Genomic DNA, 22,237 nt, shown 5'->3' on the forward strand with positions numbered 1-22,237 from the left:
TTTTCGGCTATTGTACGCGTATCATTGCACACAATCAAAGACCAAATCCACCGAGACGTTGACCGTATGTATGCAAAGAGTAGGGGACGGTAAGTAGTATCAATGCATGTGAAAGATTACTAATAATGACTTAATGAAGAGAGAGAGAAACTTTATTAAAGTAGCATTAGGAAAACATCACACTCAATAACTATTTCACATTGTTTAATTATTTTACAAAAATAAATAAAATGATAAAAAAACAAAAAAAAACTGTGATTTTATTAAATTATTTATAGTAATTATTGACTTATTTTTAGTCATAAATACAAAATAGATAATAATAATTTAAAAATAATTCACACAAAGTCAATTAAAAAGTATAATTAAAGTAAAATAATTAAAATTATATTAAAAATCAACTTTGACAACTATTTTAAAATAATTTTTCATTATCAAGTACAATTTCATTAAACTAAAAAATTAGAACACAAGCTTTTTGATAAAGAGGATTCATCGTAATAATAATCATATCATTACAATAATAATAGGAGTAGAGTGGTGTTGTGGTCATAGGTGGTTGGCAATTGTCATGTGGTGATAAGGGAAAAAAACAGAACTTTGTTATAGGAGCAAAAAAACAAAGAAGTGGAGGAATGTGACATTTACTTGACGAAACGCGGTGTGAGTAAGCAACTAGTAATTAATAACCAAAGGTACAAGGGGAAATTAGCAGTGCAAAGATGAGTGATGTGTGGATCTACAGCAACAAATGGAATCTTATGTTAATTTTTGGGTCCTCATCACATAATAAGGTAAAGTGCGAGCGAGAGACACGCAGTGTGCGCAACTGGCCCACCACTTTGAGGTCGGTGGGGTGTCCTGTTCGCGATCCCCACCCCCCACTTCGGACTCAGTACATACATCCATTCATTTAAATATGCTTTTAGTACAAGTACATATTTTTTCTTTTGACCCGTATTTTTTTTATTGGTGTAGGAACTTGTATTTGTGAGTAAACCGTCTAAATTTGTGTTTGGACATGAGAAATATAAATTTGTTGATTTTTTATTATGTTGATTGTTATTTTTCTAGGTTAGATTCATGGGGAGGATCGCTCACACATTTACGAGTCTTAATTGATATGTAGGTTCGATTTAATATTTTTTCTATTAAAACGGATAAAAATGAATAAATGATTAAGAAAATTATAGTTAAACGATTAAAATAAAATAAAAAATTAAAATAAAATTAAAATAATTAAAAAACTTTATAAAAAATTTAGGGAAAGTAGTAGTTTGAAAAAGGTAATTATTATTTTTCATTTAATCAAGAAAATTAAATATGTTAAGTACTTATACTATTTTTAATATATGTCCAATTAAATTACCTTTCTTTATAATTAAGTCTAGATGTAATATTATTATTCTATTTTTTAAGTAGTGTGCCATAAGTCCATAACAGAGTATACTATCATCACACCGTTTTTTCTGCCGAAACGAAAAATTAAAATAACATTTGAAATCGTAATTCGTCATCATCGTCAACAATAATCAACAATAACGCCGTTTCTGTCCACATAACCTGTTGGCCATTTCCGTGCCGCACTTTCCGACGTTCACTCGCCGCCGATCTGCTTTGCTTCTAACCTTACCTCTGTGACGTACACCTCGCTCAGTACTATGTTTACCTTTACTTTACGTTATCATCAAATTGATGCTTAATTTTAACTGAATTTTTTTAAAAAGAAATTAATTGCCTTATGTGTATTTTAAAATATTTTTTTTATAGGATTGTTTCTCAGTACTTTGAGTTCAGTTAGGTTTCTGTTACAGAGTAGTTGACTTGGAAAATTGGAAGAATTGGTGATTTAGTTACTTCTACTTGATTATGTGGATTTCCCTTAATTGGAACCATGGTTGCGTGCGCGTGCTCTTTCTTGACTGTTGGGGATGAATTGAAGCTTATTGAATTAGATTTGTATTGTTAATTTTGTACTTTCAACTAAACTGAGGGTTAATTATTTGTATTGAGGAGTAATAATTAGATTAAGATTGATTTGAGAGTTCTTAATTGTGAACTGTGATCATGGAAGCTAGATTGGGTGATGAAGCTTATCATTTTTATGGTGTTGGTGGTTCATCTGATTTGAGTGGTATGAGGAGAAGGTCTGGAGAATGGAATTTGAATGATTGGAGATGGGATGGTGATTTGTTCATAGCTAACCGTGTGAATCCGGTGTCAGCGGATGTTCTGGGAGTGGGACAACAATTTTTCCCTCTCGGGTCTGGGATCCACCCGGTGGCTGGGGTTTCCTCCAACGCTTCTTCTTCGTGCTCCGAGGAAGGAGATCTTGAGAATCCCAAAAGGAGCAACGAAGGGGAGAGGAAAAGGAGAGTTATTGTTTTGGAAGATGATGGTTTGAATGAGGAAGCAGGTGGCCTTAGTTTAAAGCTTGCCGGACATGCTTCACCGGTGGTGGAAAGGGAGATTGCAAACTGGGATGGTATGAATGGAAAAAAGAGCAGAGTAGCTGGAGGTGCTTCAAATCGAGCTGTTTGTCAGGTTGAAGATTGTGGCGCAGATCTGAGCCGAGCTAAGGATTATCACAGACGTCATAAAGTTTGTGAAATGCATTCTAAGGCCAGTAGGGCACTTGTGGGAAATGCAATGCAGAGGTTTTGTCAACAGTGTAGTAGGTAATTTTCGCTTATTTATTGCTTTCCGTTGTTGCTTAGGTTGATACTTGATACTAATGTGTATAAAGGAAATAAATACTTTTGCCATTAATTAATTTTTACAATACCAAAATCTAACCGATAGCGTAAAATTGAAAACTGCATCTCAATACCACCAAATATCATTATGGATTTCTTTTAGTGCTCTTTTACTCAATACCAATACAATACCAAAATCTAACCGATAGCGGACAATTGAAAACTGCATCTCAATACCGCCAAATATCATTATGGATTTCTTTTAGTACTCTTTTATTCAATAATTTGGTATTAACTTTTATCTAAGAGTTTGATGTGGATGACTTTATTGCATGGCATTCTTTTACTTCATCAACAGGTTTCACATACTTCAAGAGTTCGATGAAGGAAAGAGAAGCTGTCGAAGGCGCTTGGCTGGCCATAATAAAAGGAGACGGAAAACAAATAATGAAGCTGTTCCTAATGGAAATTCAATAAATGATGATCAAACTAGTAGTTATCTGTTGATAAGTTTATTGAAGATACTTTCAAATATGCATTGTAAGTATTTCTTCTAATCATTATCTTTGCAACTAGAGCCCAGAGGAATTGGTTAGAAATGAGGAAAGTTGTGGTATTAATTTAAACTGTTTATTGCTCAACATGACTGCTATGTTGGTAGCCATAAAAATTAGTTTGGTTAGTTATATAAATCTGGTTTATTGTAGCTGTACTTTTATCGGGCAAGACATGTTAATTATGGGAGTGAGGTTTCTTAAGTTACACCTGTAGCTGTAGGTCTAGTAATGTGTCTGTTTTTTAACACACAACCAATTATAAGTTTTAACTAGGCCAACACATTGCTTCTTCAGAAAGATGCATGGAAAAAATTATCTCTGTCCTCAAGTTTACATTTCATATCATGTTGAAGAATTTGGTTTAGGTTGTTCACCCGATTTCTATGAAAAATATCGTGTCAAATGGAAAACAGGATGGGCACGAAAAGTGTACTTTTGAACTTTTTTCCATCTTTTTTTTCTATTGTGGCTTGGCTTCTGAATGCTCTGAGTGGTTGATGTATAGACCATGTTAGTCTCTAACAGGAAAAAAGCTTGATATAACAGTTTAGAAGAGGGCAATGAAAATGATCTGACCTTGGCTTTTGTGTGTTGATCGACTTTATCTTGTGAAATCTTATCAGAAGATTCATTTCCACTAACAAGCATATGTAAATAGACGGACAAAAGTTGTAATAAATATTCTTTAATTTTGGTAATAAGATGCACTGTTTATTTATTAAGCTCTCAAAATCCTAGGAATGGACCCTCACCAAACGAGTTTCTAACTCAAAAGTAAACTTGCTGGCATCTTGTAAAGCTGTTCTAATTCTTTGCTTTTGCTACTCGCAACTAACATTTACCTTTCAGTTCTTTTCTCTTAACTTTGCTGACAAGAAAAAACCGAACGAAGCTCCCTGATCTGATATCTTTGCCTTTATTTGGTGATCATTTGTTGCTTTTCTAAATTGGTGTCTTTGTTCTTTCACTAGGCACTTAGGCCTTGTCAATAGCTTGATTTTGATGACTGGTTTACTAATTGCGCTGTGCCTTCAGATAAATGGAATATCCCGGTGGTAATGAGATATTTGTCAAATAATTTGTGGCGGCTTGATATTGTTTGGTGGTGGTGGTGGTTGTTGTATATATGCCAATTAGACATATAAACACCAAAAAGGAACTTTGATGGCATCAAATAATTAAAGAACTTCATAAATATGTCTTAGTCTTGAAGTTTTCTAAAACTCACCCTAGTTATCTTCATCTCTTTATTAAGTTGTCATTAAATTGGCCCAACAGATCAAAGACTGGCCTCTAAAAGAGGATATGTCGGTTAAATATTAGCGGATACTATATTGAAAATGGTAAATATACAGGACAATTCAATAATTTTTGTTCTCTTCTTTTTTAGAATACACATGTTTCAGCAATTGACACAGTCGATTTTTAGGAACTGTAAAATTTTCACTTGTAAGTGCCAATCTTGTGTGATGTTGCAAGCTTATGATTTACGAGACTGATTATTTTTATAACAATGAGGCACTTATTTATTGCATCATATGGTGAGAATGACATTTGGGATTGTATAATGATATCTATGTTTTCTTAGTAAGTAAGAACATTCTCACATTTCTTCCTCTGGATTCTATTTATGTTATGACTGTGCTTTTCTTGCGATGGATATTGATGTTTTAAATTAATTACAGCTGACAGATCAGATCAGAATACAGATCAGGATTTACTAACTCATCTTGTAAGGAGTCTTGCTAGTCAGAATGATGAACAAGGGAGCAAGAACTTGTCAAACCTTTTGCGGGAACAAGATAATTTGTTGAGAGAAGGGGGTTCTTCTAGGAAATCAGAGATGGTGTCAGCTTTATTTTCCAACAGTTCTCAAGGCTCTCCAACTGTTATAAGACAACATCAAACTGTATCCACGAATGAAATGCAACACGAAATGATGCATACACATGATATTATGGCCTCTGATCATCACATCCTGTCTTCAATAAAACCCAGCATTTCAAACAGTCCTCCAGCTTACTCAGAAGCCAGAGATAGTAGTGCACAAATAAAGACAAATAATTTTGATTTGAATGACATATATATTGACTCAGATGATGGCACGGAAGATCTAGAAAGATTGCCTGTTTCTACAAATCTTGGCACTAGCTCTGCTGATTACCCATGGATACGACTAGATTCTCATCAGTCAAGTCCACCTCAAACAAGTGGAAATTCGGATTCTGCATCTGCCCAGTCTCCTTCTAGTTCTAGTGGAGAAGCTCAGGTGTGTTTGTTTTGCTGCATTATTTTGAATTGGCTATTTTACTCATGCTTTACTGTATCATCTTTTCATTCAAATGAAAGTGAACATGTCCCCACGATTAAGTTTATTTGACTTCAATTATAGAATTGAGGATGTTTTACTGTAACCCACATACATTTGTTAAGGCAATGTGTGGTGTTGGTTGGTTCTTGAACTTACTGGTGACGCTTTACGTGGTTTGCGGTGCCACCTTGGTGTTACAACTGTAACAAGATACATGGCTCGAGGCCTTTGATTGGTTTGTTTGCATGATTTCTATGTTTTCTTTAAAACTGTTTGCTCTATGCATTTTTTTATTGTTTGATCAAACTCAAACCTCCGGCCAAAACCAAAATAAAAAGCTTTGGTGGAAACACAACTGAATAAATTAATAAACATGGGTGATTATTTCCCCTTTTCTTACCTTGGTTGTTGAACAATGCTTTCTAAATTAAGTTTATATAAATTGAGATTGCTGTCCTGTAACTTTTTTTTTTGTTTCCTCCATTCAGAGTCGCACAGACAGAATTGTTTTTAAACTCTTTGGTAAAGAGCCAAATGATTTTCCTCTTGTACTTAGAGCACAGGTACTTTATGCTTTCTAAAGCAGCTAAGAGTAGCTTCTCATTTCTTTTCTTTTTAAATTTAATCACACTGAGGGTTTCAATTGCCAGATTCTTGATTGGTTATCCCACAGTCCTACTGATATCGAGAGCTACATACGGCCCGGTTGTATTGTTTTGACTATTTATCTGCGTCAGACTGAGGCTGTGTGGGAGGAAGTAAGTTTTTTCCTTCTAAAAATATCGTCCTGTTTACATTGGTGGTTATTTCTGCTAACATGCAACATTCCTTACCTTACATGACTTGATTGTTTTTTTGCAGCTTTGCTGTGATCTGAGTTCCAGTTTGAGTAAGCTGCTGGATGTCTCAGATGATGTGTTTTGGAGAACTGGATGGGTTCACATCAGGGTGCAGCATCAAATGGCATTCATTTTCAATGGTCTCTTGTTACATCTCTGTTGTTGTTCTTAGTGGTCAACATAACAGGAGTAAAAAAATTATTTCAGTAATCCATCAAATGAGTTCATTAAAAGTTTGAAGTCCTTGCTTGACAAGCTGTGTCTATGTTATAAGACTTGTATATGCATGTAATATGTGTCATAGCTACATATATTTATTTATATGATTAGGTTTCTAACTGCTATTTCTGTGGTGCAGGTAAAGTTGTCATAGATACATCACTACCTTTTAGAAGTAACAATTATAGCAAGATTTGGACTGTAAGTCCAATTGCTGTACCAGCATCAAAGAGAGCTCAATTTTCTGTTAAAGGTGTCAACCTGATGCGCCCTGCCACAAGGTAATCTCTGTTGCTTTGTGATTTGTCAATGCGTTGCATGTTGGGGGTAGTTATATTAAATGTTGTAACTTGGACCTGCTCTCTAAGTTCCAGGATTTGGTTTAAATATATGTATTTTTTGTTGGGCTAGTGTTTTATATGACTCTTAAACCTGTCCTTAGGTTAATGTGTGCTTTCGAAGGAAAATATCTAGTCTGTGAAGATGCTCGTGAGTCAACGGATCAATACTCCAAGGATCTTGACGAACTTCAGTGCATCCAATTTTCATGTTCTGTCCCTGTGGCAAATGGAAGAGGATTTATTGAGGTGCTTTTTCTTCACTCTCAAAATTTATCCACAGAAAAAAGTAGGCAGGGAAACGAGCTAGTTGCTCCTCAATGAGGGGATAAGAAAATTTCTCTTGTACCCTATTTTTACTTTTATGGTACAATTTCACACACAATGATTACTGTTGCTGTTGATGATATCCTAATTCATAAGTTGTTGATCAATTTGAGTGCATCCATTTTCCCATGTGTAATATATTTTACTGAAGATAAGCACTCCTGTCCTGATGCTATGTGCTGAGCTTTAGGTTTCTACTTCATTTTTTGATTTGCTAGATTGAGGACCAGGGTTTGAGTAGCAGTTTCTTTCCTTTCATAGTGGCAGAGGAGGATGTTTGCTCAGAGATCCGTGTGCTTGAGCCTCTACTGGAATTAAGTGAAACTGATCGAAATATTGAAGGGACTGGAAAAATTAAAGCCCACAGTCAAGCTATGGATTTCATTCATGAAATGGGCTGGCTTCTTCACAGAAGCCAATTAAAATATAGGATGGTTCACTTGAACACTGGTGTAGATCTCTTTCCATTAGAACGGTTCACGTGGCTTATGGAGTTTTCCATGGACCATGATTGGTGTGCAGTGGTGAAAAAGCTGTTGAACCTACTGCTTGATGAAACTGTGAACAAAGGAGATCACCCTAATCTGCATCAAGCACTTTCAGATATGGGCCTCCTTCACAGAGCTGTAAGGAGAAATAGCAAGCAGTTAGTGGAGCTGCTTTTAAGATATGTTCCTGAAAGTACATCTGATAAACTAAAACCCACAGGCAAGGCACTGGTTGATGGAGAGAATCATTGCTTCTTGTTTAGACCTGATGCTGTTGGTCCTGCTGGTTTGACACCACTCCATATAGCAGCAGGGAAAGATGGTTCCGAGGATGTACTGGATGCTCTGATTAATGATCCTTGCATGGTAAAATTACGCCACCTTAACTTACATCACTATTAGATTCGATTTCTTCTAATATGTTGGAAATTTTCTCGTGGCTTTTATTTGGACCTACGCTGCATCTAACTCTTTTTTTATGTATACAAAGCTGCATTTAACTATTGTTTACTCTGTGGTTCATCATATCTGAAACCTGCTGTTAACTGATACAAATACTATTGCTTGTATTATTGTCACACTTGTATACTGCTAGTGACATTTGAATTGTTTTTAAATTTTATTGGATGCAATCAACCTGTGTTATCTGGAGGCTACCAATCATATAGCTGGTTGACCCGCCGAACTACTATGGTCACTAATATTAGCTGACTGCACATGTTTGGCACAGTGCTGTGTCTTGTGTGAATGAATTGAATGACTAACCCCGCCACCCCCCCATCCCCCATTAATTGTCTCCTTTTGGATATCTGGTGCATCACGTGTTCCGTAGCGCTGCATTAGTAATGGGATTTTCATGACAGGTGGGAATTGAGGCATGGAAGAATGCTCGTGACAGCACAGGCTCCACACCCGAGGATTATGCACGATTGCGCGGCCATTATACTTACATTCACTTGGTGCAGAAAAACCTTAACAAGAGACAAGGAGCAGCTCATGTGGTGGTTGAGATTCCCAGAAATCCGGCTGAGAGTTATACAAACCCAAAGCAAAATGAGTCGTTCACTAGCTTTGAGATTGGAAAAGCTGAAGTAAGACGTGGCCAAGGCCACTGTAAACTTTGTGATTCTAAAATTTCTTGTAGAACTGCAGTGGGAAGGTCTATGGTATACAGACCTGCAATGCTCTCTATGGTGGCCATAGCAGCAGTATGTGTTTGTGTGGCACTTCTGTTTAAAAGTTCACCTGAAGTTCTATACATGTTCCGACCCTTCAGATGGGAATCGTTGGATTTTGGAACAAGCTAAGGTTCACTGGCTTGCAACTAATAAAACATGATAGGTCATGTATGGATGCGTTCATAGACTGAATGACTGAGATTTAGGATTTGTTCTTTGTAATGTGGCTAAATTATGCATATATTATTTACATATTTGTTATCCTTTTATGGACATACTTGTACACTGTATGTGAAAACCGCTTTTGTTAAACCTCAATTTGTTAGGATCCTTGTAATTTAAGTGTAATATTTGAATGGAATCTTCCGTGGAATACTTGAAATGGAGAATGTAATGGTTAATGATGACAACAACAATCAGGTCTTATCTTACTAAGTAGGATCATCTACATGGATACAAATGACATTATAATATATTCTGTCATATAATATTTTTATCCAGCTCATTAATTTGGAGATCTTTTTTAATTGTGTAATATGTAATGGGCGATGAATATATGATTGGAGGAGACGATTTCTGTTTGTGTTTCAGAAGCCAAATAAACTTGCAGCAGATTTTCCGTATGTTATGTTTAAAACATTTCACTGAATACGTAAGTAGAATTGGAGGATCTTTCAAGGATAGGAATATTTACACCAATTCTTTGTTTTATGGTGTCCATCAATAAGCAGCTATGGTTGAGGGGTTTGGTATATCAACTTAGTTAAGAATTAGAGTTTAAACTTTGGTGAACTAATATGACGATTAATATAATAACATTTGTCTACTCAAAAAAGTAAAAATAAACAGCTATTTTATTGCAAAATGATAAGAATGCGTAGACACATTATCCTACGAGGTTTGAGATAATCATATTTGTCAATGAGACTACTTCAAACAAGGCCGAAAAAGGTAAAATGGGCCAGCCAGTAACAATTATTTAGCCCATTACCATATCTGTGGTCAAATAAGTCTAAAAAGTTAATACAATCATGAAAATGCGGTGAGCGTGGATCGAACACGCGACCTTCAGATCTTCAGTCTGACGCTCTCCCAACTGAGCTATCCCCGCATGTTGATAGTGACTTCAAGAAACGTCATATATTATACAGCAATATCCTGATTGTGCTTACCCGCAAAAAACTTCTAAATAAATAATGTATTTTGACTTTTTGTTCTTAACAGTGCCCGTGTTGTATTAGATTTACACGGAAGTTAGAAGAAGGAAATTTACAATCGGAGAACGTCTTGTGTTGCTTTGACACCAAAACCTAATAATAATGGGAGGAGGTTCTTGTTTCCAGAATGAATTTACTTTCGGTTCGTTCGATTCTTCCTTCCTTCTTTTCTTATCCAAATTTCCTTTTATCTAATTTATTGTTATTTTGGTGTGTGCAGATCAAAGGCTTGAAGAATCGCGAGATATTGTTGCCAAATACCCCGACCGAATCCCCGTAAGTCCCTTGTTCATTTTAATTTTCGATCACACTATTTTTCTTATTAATTTATTTCTAAAAAGAAAAATCTATTTTATTTATAAACTTCTGTTGATTTCATTTTCCCCCAATTTAATTTCATTTGCCTCTCTAAGCTTATATTCTTTGCCCTCTGTTATAATAATTTAATTTCATCATATGATTCAATTCTTGAATAACTATTGTTATTCAGGTGATTGTGGAAAGGTATTCGAAATGCGATCTACCTGATTTGGAGAAGAAAAAGTAAGACCACTTCTATCAAACTAAAACTTCGACTTTGACTCTTTGATTGAATTCATATTGCTAAACAAAAATAGCTACAACTGTATAAATAAAATTTGGATCATATATTCTTGATAGAAACCATTGATGAGAGAAAAGTATAGAAAAATAATATGAAAATTGTTATCATAATGAAAATGTTGGTTACATCAACAGTTACTATAAGAACAACTAACAAGCATAACTAACTAATTAACTAGTTTATCAAAGACATATGATTTTTACATTTGATTAAATGCATAAAACTCAGTGTAAGTAGCAATTTTGCAAATAATAACTCACTTAATAATTTTACCATTTCTTATATTTGTGATAGATATCTTGTTCCACGAGACTTGTCTGTTGGCCATTTCATTCATATTTTGAGTTCAAGACTTAGTTTACCCCCTGGAAAAGCCCTCTTTGTATTTGTGAAGAATACCTTACCTCAAACTGGTAATAAACTTGCACTATCCCTTAATCCAATTTTTTCTTCTTCTTCTTTATTCCTGTTATTCATCTGCCATTGTGTTGTTTTTATGATTATTTGCAGCTAGTATGATGGATTCTGTTTATAAATCATTCAAAGATGCGGATGGATTTCTTTACATGTATTATAGCACTGAGAAAACCTTTGGATCCTGTACATAAATATCAACTATTAAACTCTCTTATACACTTGTTATGAGCCGTCTTATGTAAAAAACCTGTACATATTTGTTGTATGGTTTTACTAATTATTGTGTTCTTTTTCACCTTTCAAATGCTATGTATAACATACCACCGAGGTCTAGCGCAAGTGGTTTGTGTGTTTGTGTGAATGTTGTAAACCATGGAATAGTGAATTCAATTTTTACTCGTGAAAAATTCCTATGTTTAATAACATTGAACCGTTTGGTCTATCGTCGGTTTGAAAATCAAACCTTTGATAATCTATAGGAAACTGCTCTTACTAGCAGTTACTATTCCTGTAAAGTCCCAAAAAAGAACACAGAATAATTGTGTAAGATATTGCTACATCCTTTTTGTTTAATATAACCAAAATATATATATATATATATACATTTTCCTTACTGCATTTTTTATTGGTAATCATTCTGTCATATATTGTATGCATATTGTGTTCTTTAAACACAATCCGTTTGATACTTCAACACAGTCCCCCACTCCATCTTTAATCCCATGGCAAAACTAGCTTGTATCTTATATTCTCGCGTCAACAAATCAGAGCTAAGAAACACATTGATAAACCCAATACATTGAAATGGAAGAGATTCAATTTTTTTGCTAGCATGAGACTGCTACATATAAGGATAACTTAAACTAATTGATTAAACAAAACGTATCTTATTTTTGGGAGTCAATAACTTGTTAATGTTGATTGGTGGAGACACTTGATCTTGAAGGTTGCTAGTTGGATGTTCATGATAATTAGTAAATAAATTTCACATTGGACTTAATATTTGATTTATCATTGAACACACTTTATATCCCAAATTAAAAGCAAAAAATCCCATTTTTTATTTCAAATTATAAGCAAAAAACGACTCACTTTTGCCCTATTTAATTGTGTTGTTCCAAAAATACGCTTCAAGTTATTTACTGTCTTTTCCAAAAGTTGTTTACTTTTAGTAAACAAAAATAACTACCTGATGTTTAGTTCCGACCTCAATAAATAAGTTAGATCGTTCTTCGTCGAAGATATTGAAAACATTGTTTTTCTTTAGTATAAACTTAAGAAAACATCGTCAAAAGATCATTTTAATGAAAACATTATTAAACCTCCACACTAATTATATTTATAGTTTTTTAATTTACACTCCTATTAATACATTCCACTCCTCAATAGACTTAAAAAGATCATATTGTCCTTTGTACTAAATATAAAAAATTGATTTTATTTATTTATTTTACTTTTCACTCACATATTCAAATTTTTTTAATATTTTAAAACTTTCAAAACTTCCGAAGCACATGTAAATTATTATTTTTGAACTTTTTTGATTAATTTAAAACATTTGAAACACTATTCTCAATTTTTCAAAACATTTTCGAAAGTTTTGAACAATTCCAAACTTTCGAAATAGTTGATTCAATTATTTTTAAGTTTCGAACAATTAGAAACTTCTGAAATAGAGAATTCAAGATTTTTCGAAAGTTTTCAGCAACACGAAACTTTTGAAACACAGTTTTTTAAAACTTTCGAATAAAATAAACTTTTGAGATTTTCAATTTTTTTGAAAGTTTCGAATCATTCTTAATTTTTAAAATTATTATTTTGAATACAAATTATTGATATGTTAATTTATAGTGATTAGGATCAGATACACAAATGGAGAAATTATTCGCACTATCGCTTGTAATATACGTGATAAAGGCGAAAGAGTTTCATCCACTGCATCTTATCGACAAATGAATGAGGCTAATCGTCCACCTCGTCAAAATTGTCTTAGGCATGGTTTCAGGTCTTGAGAACTTGATGAGGATGTTCAGAAGCTTGAACAAATGGACTATAAGGAAGATGAGGAGAAGAAAGTTGAAGAGCAGGTCCAACAATGTGGACTTCCTAAAGTACCTTGGTGACATCGGTGTTGACATAATATAAAGTCCATGTGGCTTGGAGGATATAGGAAGAACATATATATTTTAATTAATTAATTTTAATCAAGAGTAAATATATTATGTTTAATGCATTTTTGTAATGAAATTTAGTAGATTATTTGATTGTTATGTTTTTTTAATAACTTATAGGGTCATGGTCCTTAGAAGGTGTTGAAACTGAAAAAGTTTGCTGAAGTATTGATACATGATATTGTACAACATTGAATTAAAAAATTTGGATTGGTACATTTGTCTTCAGTTTATTTGACGATAGTCTTGTATCTAATATGCCTTTGTAGAAATGTGGTATAAAGAGACAAACTTGTTTCACATGTTATTTGGAGAGATGATCATTACATTGAATGATGTCATGACTCACATAAATGACTCAATCATATTTTTTAAACAAATCATAATTTAAAAATACATGTTGATTGTTGTATTCCCTAAACGAATTACTCTATTGGTCCAAGCAACGACTAATCTTTATTTATAAGGTATGAACTATAAATCTTTAACATAATCAATAAAAATAATAATATCAGTAGACACTAACTCAAAATATTGCAAGTGATGATTACATTCATCCACATTAGTCGAATATACAATATTTTTCCATACATCGATTAGTTCATCTTGTATATCCTTTTTTCACATATTGTTTGTATTTTGCCCTAATATTTTTTCATTATGAAAACGAAAAAGCCGATTAATTGAAGTGGGAAATACAATACCTATAACATTCATCGTGGCAAGATCTCTATCGATCATAATAACTTTAGAAATTTAATTCTCATAGACGAACAAATGTCTTACCTTTTCAAATGCTCAAATGCAGTTTTCTTGTCGCTCTTGTTCCAAGTAAGTAAATGTTACAGAAAATGTCAATCCAGTAGACACTTCACCAACAATTTCAAGCAATGGTAGCCAATATCTATTTATTTTGTATGTGCTATCATATATCAAAACAACATGAAACATGTTGAACAACTTTATACAATTTGAATGCGCCAAAAATATGTCTCTCAGAACATATATATCCTCCAATCTTCTTGTCCAATACACATAATTTTCACTTTGTATTAATTTCAAAAGATGGTGTATTTTTGTGTACAAACCTTTCAAAAATGAACTATAAGTACTCCTTGTTTTATATATGAGTGGAAACTGTGAAATTCTCTTTATTTTGCTTTTTTAATACATTCAAAATAAATATTGGTGCAAGTTTATATTATGTCATGTCATTAATAAATTTTCTCTTATTTGCATTTAAAAGCCTCAAATATGAATGGTCGTATAAAGTATCCACTAAATTATGATTGTGTATTTTACATCGAAGACTAATTTTCCATCATTCACTGATATTCAACGATATACATATGAGTTTGAATGAATAATTACCATTGTGAATGGATACATATGAGTTTGATATATAAATTTCAACGTAGGGTATAATAAAAAGTTTTTTTTTTAAAAAAAAAGAGGACATGCAAAAAGAAAACCATATTAAGAAGGGTTAATGAAATTATTTTCATTAATGTTTAGTTAAAATTAAATTTTTGAGACTTCTATCAAATTAACTCATCAATAGTCTAATGATGTATTATCTATGAGTAAGTTTGACCATATTTTAAATTTAACACCACAAAATTTTGAAGTTTTACATTTTTTGTTATATTTTAACATAATGAATATTTATTTATTTATTAAATTATATATAAAAAATAAATAAGTTTCTTCTCGTCGCCGAACCGTCTGTCTGTCGTTCTTCACCATCTCCCTATGTCATTCTTCATTAAGAATCGAAGATGATAGTTAATTAAAAATCAAAGACAAATTTGAAAACGACGATGCGTGATCGACGACACCAAGACGACCGTGACGCAAACACGAGTGAATTGAAAGTGAGATAAAGCCGGGATCTTTTTACGGTGAAAAATTCTTCTCGTTACGGTGGAAGCACAACGGAAGATAGCAATTTCCTTTTGTGGGGGAGAGTAAAAGGTAGGAAAGAGTTATAAAGGTTGATAATGATTTTAACTTTAATTTTAATTAAAATAAAAAAATTAAGAAAATAATTTGTTAAATTTAAGGAGATTAAATTGAAAATATAAATGTACCAGTGCAAGTGTTAACAAATTAAGAGTACAGATACACTCTTCTTTTTAAGAATACCATATAAATTGTCTTACATTTTTTTAGTACAAACATAAGAAAATATTGTTAGACAAGAATATTTAATCTTTCGAATTTCTATAGTACATTTAAAAATTAATATGGTATTATTAAATTAAATTATCAATAATTGAACGAAATTTCATATATAAATGAGGTTGATCATATTTTAGATTAAACACCTCAAATTTATAAATTTTATCTTTTGAATCTATTTTGAAATGACGTTTTTTTTATTATGATTTTAATTAAAATTAAAAAAATTATTTCAATTATGAAAAAGTTTATTTAATTATTGAAATTAAAATTAAATAAATATACTATAATTTTTAATTTAATCAATTTTAATAGATATTATAGGAATGTCCACATAAAAAAATAAAAAAATTTATTAATCAAAATATTAATAATGCCACCCACACTCTTTTTTTATATTACAGAAGAACTTTTGTTAACCTCGACACTAATCATGTTTATAATGATATCTAGGCCCAACAGAGCCACTTGAGAAAACGAAATTATCAATCTTTTTCCGAATTGAATATTAAAGAAGTATCTCGCTTGAATTGCATTCTCCATTGGCATGACCCTACATGTACATTTGACAACATTTATATGCTAATTAGGAGAAAGAGTCGCACTAAATCAGACAAAATTGTTCTCGTCAATAATACATTTTAATACTCCCAATCGGTTTGACCAGCCTTAATCAAGGTTCATTAAACATATAAGTTTAACTTCCGCAGTTAAAACATTTGAAAATCTTAAATCTAATAAAATAATTTCAACAAGTTAAAGAAACAATTTTTTAACCGTATTTGTTAGTCCATGATTGTTCATTAATCCATTTATGATATATTAAATTAAATCTTCAACTTCATTAAATTAAATCTTCAACTTCATTAAATTACATATCACATGATATCATTATATTTATATCATATATATTACTTATAATGTTGTGTAGTATCTTTCATATACCTCTATAATTTATATCATATTTTTTAATTTAATTTTTGTACCTCACGCATTATGTATATATATATTGAGAACCTATTCTCAAAAGTGGCTCATGAAAATAAAGAATAACTCTACTATCTTCTCACTCCAATAAACTTTGAGTGTTTCTCTATTTTTAACTTTGCATATTTATATTAAATGGTAACAAAATAAATTATATCTAATGTTATCTTATAAAATCATTCTTTCAATTTTTTTTTAAACTTTTGTTGAGAACATACATTCGATACAAAATTTTGTCGCTTACAAAATATTAAAATTTTCATAGTTTCTCAATTTTCATCCAAGTATCAATGAAAAATGTGAGATTATGTAAATTTATCTGACTTCCTCATCGAAGTCAAAGTTTATGTTCATGTTATTTTCTTTCTCCACTTGAATTTACTCATCTTCTATTTTTCCTATTTTTTTATCTGCCTTTCAGTTTTAATCTAATATGATTTCTCAATTCTCATCCCAAATATCAATTGAAAATGTGAGATTGTATAAGATCTTTAGTTACTTTATCAACTAGGTCAAAATTTATGCTTAGGTCATTTCTCTCTCCATTTAATTTTACTCATCTTTTGTTGTTCATCTTTTTTTTAATCTATTTTTCCTATCCACAAAATGATTTTTCTTAACTGAATCTTGACATTCTCAATTCATTTATTCTTTTAAATTTTTATTTCAATTATATATAATAGATAATTGGATATAGATAAGTATTATAGTTCACTTGAGTCAAGAGATTACAACGTCAACTAGCATAGAAAATTTGTTTTTCTATTTGTTCGACCATAAACACTAACTCAATGGCATATGGAAACATGGCTTCACAAAATTTTGTTTATAGTTCACACTAATACTTCATTTGAACAATATTGTTTTAACTTAATGCATGTATAAAAAATATTGAAAAGTAGGGAGGACAAGATAACTATTCAATAAAAACGAGAAGAAAAAATGACAAATAATTATGAAAATACAATTTGTCTATGAGATATTAGTTAAACGGTAAAATTTTATTATTGTAGATATAATTAATTCAACTCAAAAGAATAAAAATAATTATCTAATTACAAATTTTACAATTTCTTCTATCCTATAAATATTCTATTTTCAAATTAATATATTAATAAATTATATATATCACTCTAAAAATAAAATAAAAATTAAATACGTGGAAAGCGCGGTAATATCCTAGTGATATTTAATACCCAAAAGCCGGCATATTTGTTACTACTATAAAAATGGTAGGGCGACCTGGTGGTAATCACAATCCACTATGTTGCTTGTAAATATTATCATGTTTGTAATAGGAAATAGTCACACCTCTTTCCTCCATTATTCAATATCATTTACTCTTTGCCCATATCTAATTAACCATAGCCTCCCAAGAGCCTGAAGAAATGTTCAAAATTAGATTATTTCAACATTTGTATAACACTGAAGGCTACAGCCAAACACGTTTTTTGTTTCCAAAGTCAGACCTACTCTCACCTTCATATATTTCCCAACTTATATATATACTCATGAGACATGTGTTCTGCTCCTCAACCTTAATCAGTAGCCAACAACACACATAATACATATTTGCATATCATTCTCTTCCTTCTTCACTCACTACTTAGCATACTAATACTCAAAAACTAAAATATCTACTACTTTAATTAATTGAGTTAGCATCCCTCAAACAATGTCTAGAACTCTAAGAATGCATGCATTAATGCTCTTTACCTTCGTTCTAATTCTCTCAGTTTCAACATTGGCATCATCAACATCATTGAAAGTTGGTTTCTATAAGACAACATGTCCATCAGCTGAGGCAATTGTGAGAAGAGCTGTAAACAAAGCTGTTTCACTTAACCCCGGCATCGCTGCTGGTCTCATAAGAATGCATTTTCATGATTGCTTTGTCAGGGTACGCAACTTCACTTTAATACTTTCATAGATTTAATTCATCTATATTGTCAGCATAAAAAAAGAAATTACACCATTTCTAGATTTTAATTATACATATGATTCTTATATTATTTATTAGTTTATATGGAAACTTAGTACTGGAATTTTTGTATAAATCTTCAGGGATGTGATGGTTCTGTATTATTAGAATCAACACAAGGAAATCCATCTGAGAGAGACCATCCTGCAAACAATCCAAGCTTACGTGGCTTTGAAGTAATCAACGAAGCTAAGTCACAAATAGAAGCTGCATGTCCAAAAACAGTGTCATGTGCAGACATTCTTGCTTTTGCAGCTAGAGACAGTACTCACAAAGTTGGCGGCATATATTATACAGTACAATCAGGGCGCAGAGACGGTCGGGTATCGATCTTCGACGAAGTGACACAAAATCTACCAGGACCATCTTTCAATGCAAAGGAACTTATCAGTAATTTTGGTAGAAAAGGTCTTTCAGCAGATGAAATGGTGACACTTTCTGGAGCTCATTCTATTGGTGTTTCGCATTGTTCTTCGTTCTCAAACCGTTTATACTCTTTCAATAAAACTTTTTCACAAGATCCTTCTATGAATCCTAAGTTTGCTGAGTTGTTGAAATCCAAGTGTCCACCACCACAGACACAAACACAGAGTGATCCAACGGTGGTGTTTGATGCTTCTACGCCTAATCGTTTGGACAACAATTACTATTTGAGGTTACAGAAGCATCGTGGTTTATTAACCTCAGATCAAACTTTGGTTAGCAGTGGATTAACTAGGAACTCGGTGTTAAGAAATGCTAAACATGGTTCAAGGTGGGGAGTGAAGTTTGCTAAGGCAATGGTGCATATGGGTTCCTTAGATGTGTTGACAGGTTTTGAAGGTGAGATTAGGGAGCGTTGCAACGTTGTTAATTTTAATTAACTGCATTATCAGCTTCTTGATCTTCTAAACATTTATCCAGAGATGCAAAGATATATTCTTATATTTGTTTATTGTGATTAAAAAAAAAAAAGATGACTGGTTCAATCTTAATTTGATAATACTTTTTTTGTTTGTTTGGAATTATTCTTAGTGTGTAACTGTTTGTACTCTTCAACAATTCAAGTGTATATGTTCAATCTAGTGTAATGAAAAGTGTAAAAGTAGTGAAACTACTTTGTTTGAATTATATATGTTGCATCCTTTCAAAGTTTACTGTTTATATATTTTGTTATGGGTTGATGACTTTATTATTCAGTTGACATCTTAATTGTATGCTGCTATGAAAAAAAAGTGTTTATCCAAAATTATTCAAATTATAGTTTAAAATTAAAACATTGATGAGGTAAACAGGTGCGATTATTATATGATTGTCAATCTTTTATTGCAGCACTCTTCCTCTTACAAAACCGTTTACTTTTTCCATTTTTCACAAAATGAAGAAATCCCAAATCAAGAGTTGAACTTTGCTTAATGAGTATATAATATAATATCTATCTATTTTTATTTATTCTTTATGATGAGAATTTCATCTTTTCAATTAGACCCATTACTCAACTTTATTTGCTGAAAACAAAATAGATTTTTCTTTTCATTTAACCGCAATATAAAAGTTTACAACTTAACCACAACTTCAATCACAATTTAAAACTATAATGACAAACCAAACTAGTATGACCTCAAAAATGCATGAGGGAAGAATCTAGGGAGAATATTAATTTTTGCTTTTACAATCAACCAATACATGCCATAGCAGGGTATGTGAACTATTGCCAGACAGATATACCTGTAGAACAGATGCATTAGAAAAAGTAATAAATCTTTGGTATACAGAAAGCAAATTAGAGAAGGCATGAAATTTGTGGTGTTAATAGTAAATTTTACCATAGGGGAGACCATGTGGTATTAAGCTCAAGAAATGGGTATGGCCACCTGTTAGAGGAAGAAAGTTTTAGCCAATGATGATGATGCCAAAAAATGTGAAAATACAATTACATCTTAGTATCTTACCAAATGAAACCACATGCGTGGATAACCCATTGGAAAGTAGCGTAGGAGCAACTCCATAGCACAAAATATGCGAGTCTAAACCAAGTAAAAGACTGAAAAATAATACATACACACAACAAATTCAAACCATTAGCTTTTTGAATTGGTGTTTAGTTCTATTCCACTGAGTGTGTCACTTACAAGATTGTTCAGCAGTGTATCCAAAAGAAGGAAAAGTGCGTTCATGGTATGCATGCAACCCATCAACTGTCAAAAACAGATCAACACAAATTAATGATACCTTCAAATAGCAATTTCTCATACAATTGTTTATTCAATTTGATTCATATTAATAGGCAAGTTATTAAAGGAAGAAATGCAATTACCATGTTTAGCTTAAAACGAGAAATGGATAAGAATGGAACGATAACACACCAAAAGACAATATCTGTTAATATGACAGCACCAGCGCTAGTCTGCCAAATGCAGAATATCAATATCAGTTCAATTTGAATATCAGAATAATGGTTGGTGACAAAATGTAAAACCAATTTTCATCATAATTTTCAGGAGGAAACTTAACCTGAAAGGTAATTTGCATGAGGTAACCCCAGAATCCTGCTTTCTGTTTAGAATCCTCTTTAACATACAAGCTTTGGAACCTAAAAACGGAACTTTTGGTTTCAAAATCCCTAGTTCTCATAAACTCTGTCCTATTTTCCCCATTTTGAAGTGGAGGTTTGTTCAACAATTTCCAACATCCGTATGCAGATACTATTGTCCCCAACTACATTAATTAATTCCAAAAACAATACCAAGTGCATAAATAATAGAAGCTTATTAGATAAAATAACTGAGAATATACTCTTGTTGAGTTTGACTCACCCCAAAATACATCACTACTAATGTTAAAGTCCACCTGCATATAAATATAAGTAATAAAGTTATACGACCATTTTACAACCCTCTTAAAAGAATTTGAACTTTGTCTTTATCTTTAATGTTACAAGACTAAACTTTTACCTGGTGAACAAGTTTAATTAGAATGGAGTGATAGTGATTGAAAGGAAAGAGGACATACTCAGTATAGTAGTAAAAGATGGTTGCATCGTATTGACGAAGATCCAATGATAATAAGATGAACAAGGTGAGAAAGGAAAAGAAACGTGTAGCTAACAGAACAACAGGGTGCACTCCTCGCCAACAGCTGGTCCATAGCTGGAAGGTGGTTATATGGCCTATGGGCAGTCTATTGTCAGGTGACGGTGAAGCAACCAGAAGAGTCTCTGACGTGTCAACCAAGTTGTCAAAATCGGGTTGAGAGGCAGAGGAGCCTTCTTTATTCCAGAGAATCCATAAGGCACCAAGGATTGAAACTCCAACAATTCCAAAACATACAAAGTCGTACCACTCTACCACCAATGCCATGGAATGGATTCACTGTTAGGCTCGCTGGTTATTCAACCTTAACCACTACACTAGGCACCTGTTGTTTTTTGTGCATATTGTTATTATTCGTAAACTAAAGAGCGAGAGTGTTAAAAGGGAGAAGCTTGTTGTGGAATTTGGATACAAAAGGAAGGTAGTGGCGGGGAATGGTAGTTTTGACTTTAGTTTGACTATCCGGTTAAGTTCACCTTAATTTCAATACAGGTTACTGTTACTGCCTACTAGTACTAACATACTCATTTAAGGATGACATCAAAACATCAAACATCAATGCAAGGGATTAAATTGTAACATCAAAATTTTGTAAATGTGATTCTAATTATAGTTCATGTGAGTGTTTTTTTTTTCTTTCTAATTTCATAATAAT

At 32.4% G+C, this 22,237-nt stretch overlaps 4 protein-coding genes and 1 non-coding gene across 7 annotated transcripts; 3 read left to right on the top strand and 2 right to left on the bottom strand.

Moving 5' to 3' along the window:
- The first annotated feature begins 1,411 nt into the window (after window positions 1-1,411).
- On the top strand, window positions 1,412-9,369 carry LOC101492418 (squamosa promoter-binding-like protein 1). 3 transcript variants are annotated; one of them, XM_004495816.4, is made up of 11 exons: window positions 1,412-1,656; window positions 1,771-2,678; window positions 3,055-3,236; window positions 4,939-5,522; window positions 6,053-6,127; window positions 6,215-6,322; window positions 6,426-6,543; window positions 6,762-6,903; window positions 7,065-7,209; window positions 7,506-8,141; window positions 8,639-9,369. In XM_004495816.4, the coding sequence occupies exons 2-11, from the start codon at window positions 2,068-2,070 to the stop codon at window positions 9,080-9,082; spliced, it is 3,045 nt and encodes a 1,014-aa protein (XP_004495873.1). In that variant the 5' UTR covers window positions 1,412-1,656; window positions 1,771-2,067; the 3' UTR covers window positions 9,083-9,369. The 3 variants fall into 3 exon arrangements, with proteins under 3 accessions (XP_004495873.1, XP_004495874.1, XP_073223705.1); XM_004495817.4 differs by having other exon boundaries at window positions 1,412-1,642; XM_073367604.1 differs by having other exon boundaries at window positions 1,412-2,678.
- Window positions 9,370-9,991: 622 nt separating this feature from the next.
- TRNAF-GAA (transfer RNA phenylalanine (anticodon GAA)) lies at window positions 9,992-10,064 on the bottom strand. Its single transcript has one exon. It is a non-coding gene; the product is annotated as a tRNA-Phe (tRNA).
- Window positions 10,065-10,128: 64 nt separating this feature from the next.
- Window positions 10,129-11,633, top strand: LOC101493189 (autophagy-related protein 8i-like). Its single transcript, XM_004495818.4, has 5 exons — window positions 10,129-10,312; window positions 10,391-10,446; window positions 10,661-10,713; window positions 11,069-11,187; window positions 11,285-11,633. The coding sequence occupies exons 1-5, from the start codon at window positions 10,273-10,275 to the stop codon at window positions 11,380-11,382; spliced, it is 366 nt and encodes a 121-aa protein (XP_004495875.1). The 5' UTR covers window positions 10,129-10,272; the 3' UTR covers window positions 11,383-11,633.
- Window positions 11,634-18,054: 6,421 nt separating this feature from the next.
- Window positions 18,055-19,621, top strand: LOC101493509 (peroxidase 5-like). Its single transcript, XM_004495819.4, has 2 exons — window positions 18,055-18,430; window positions 18,595-19,621. Exons 1-2 carry the CDS (start codon window positions 18,206-18,208, stop codon window positions 19,372-19,374), a joined length of 1,005 nt encoding a protein of 334 aa, XP_004495876.1. The 5' UTR covers window positions 18,055-18,205; the 3' UTR covers window positions 19,375-19,621.
- A 293-nt stretch (window positions 19,622-19,914) lies between these two features.
- LOC101492302 (uncharacterized) lies at window positions 19,915-22,104 on the bottom strand. Its single transcript, XM_004495980.4, has 8 exons — window positions 21,503-22,104; window positions 21,307-21,340; window positions 21,005-21,208; window positions 20,808-20,897; window positions 20,623-20,688; window positions 20,443-20,534; window positions 20,317-20,364; window positions 19,915-20,218 (listed from the first exon to the last, which is right to left on the bottom strand). The coding sequence occupies exons 1-8, from the start codon at window positions 21,847-21,849 to the stop codon at window positions 20,101-20,103; spliced, it is 999 nt and encodes a 332-aa protein (XP_004496037.1). The 5' UTR covers window positions 21,850-22,104; the 3' UTR covers window positions 19,915-20,100.
- Between the last annotated feature and the right edge of the window lie 133 nt (window positions 22,105-22,237).

The sequence above is a fragment of the Cicer arietinum genome, chromosome 4 (genome assembly GCF_000331145.2).
Source record: "Cicer arietinum cultivar CDC Frontier isolate Library 1 chromosome 4, Cicar.CDCFrontier_v2.0, whole genome shotgun sequence".
NCBI lineage: Eukaryota > Viridiplantae > Streptophyta > Magnoliopsida > Fabales > Fabaceae > Cicer > Cicer arietinum.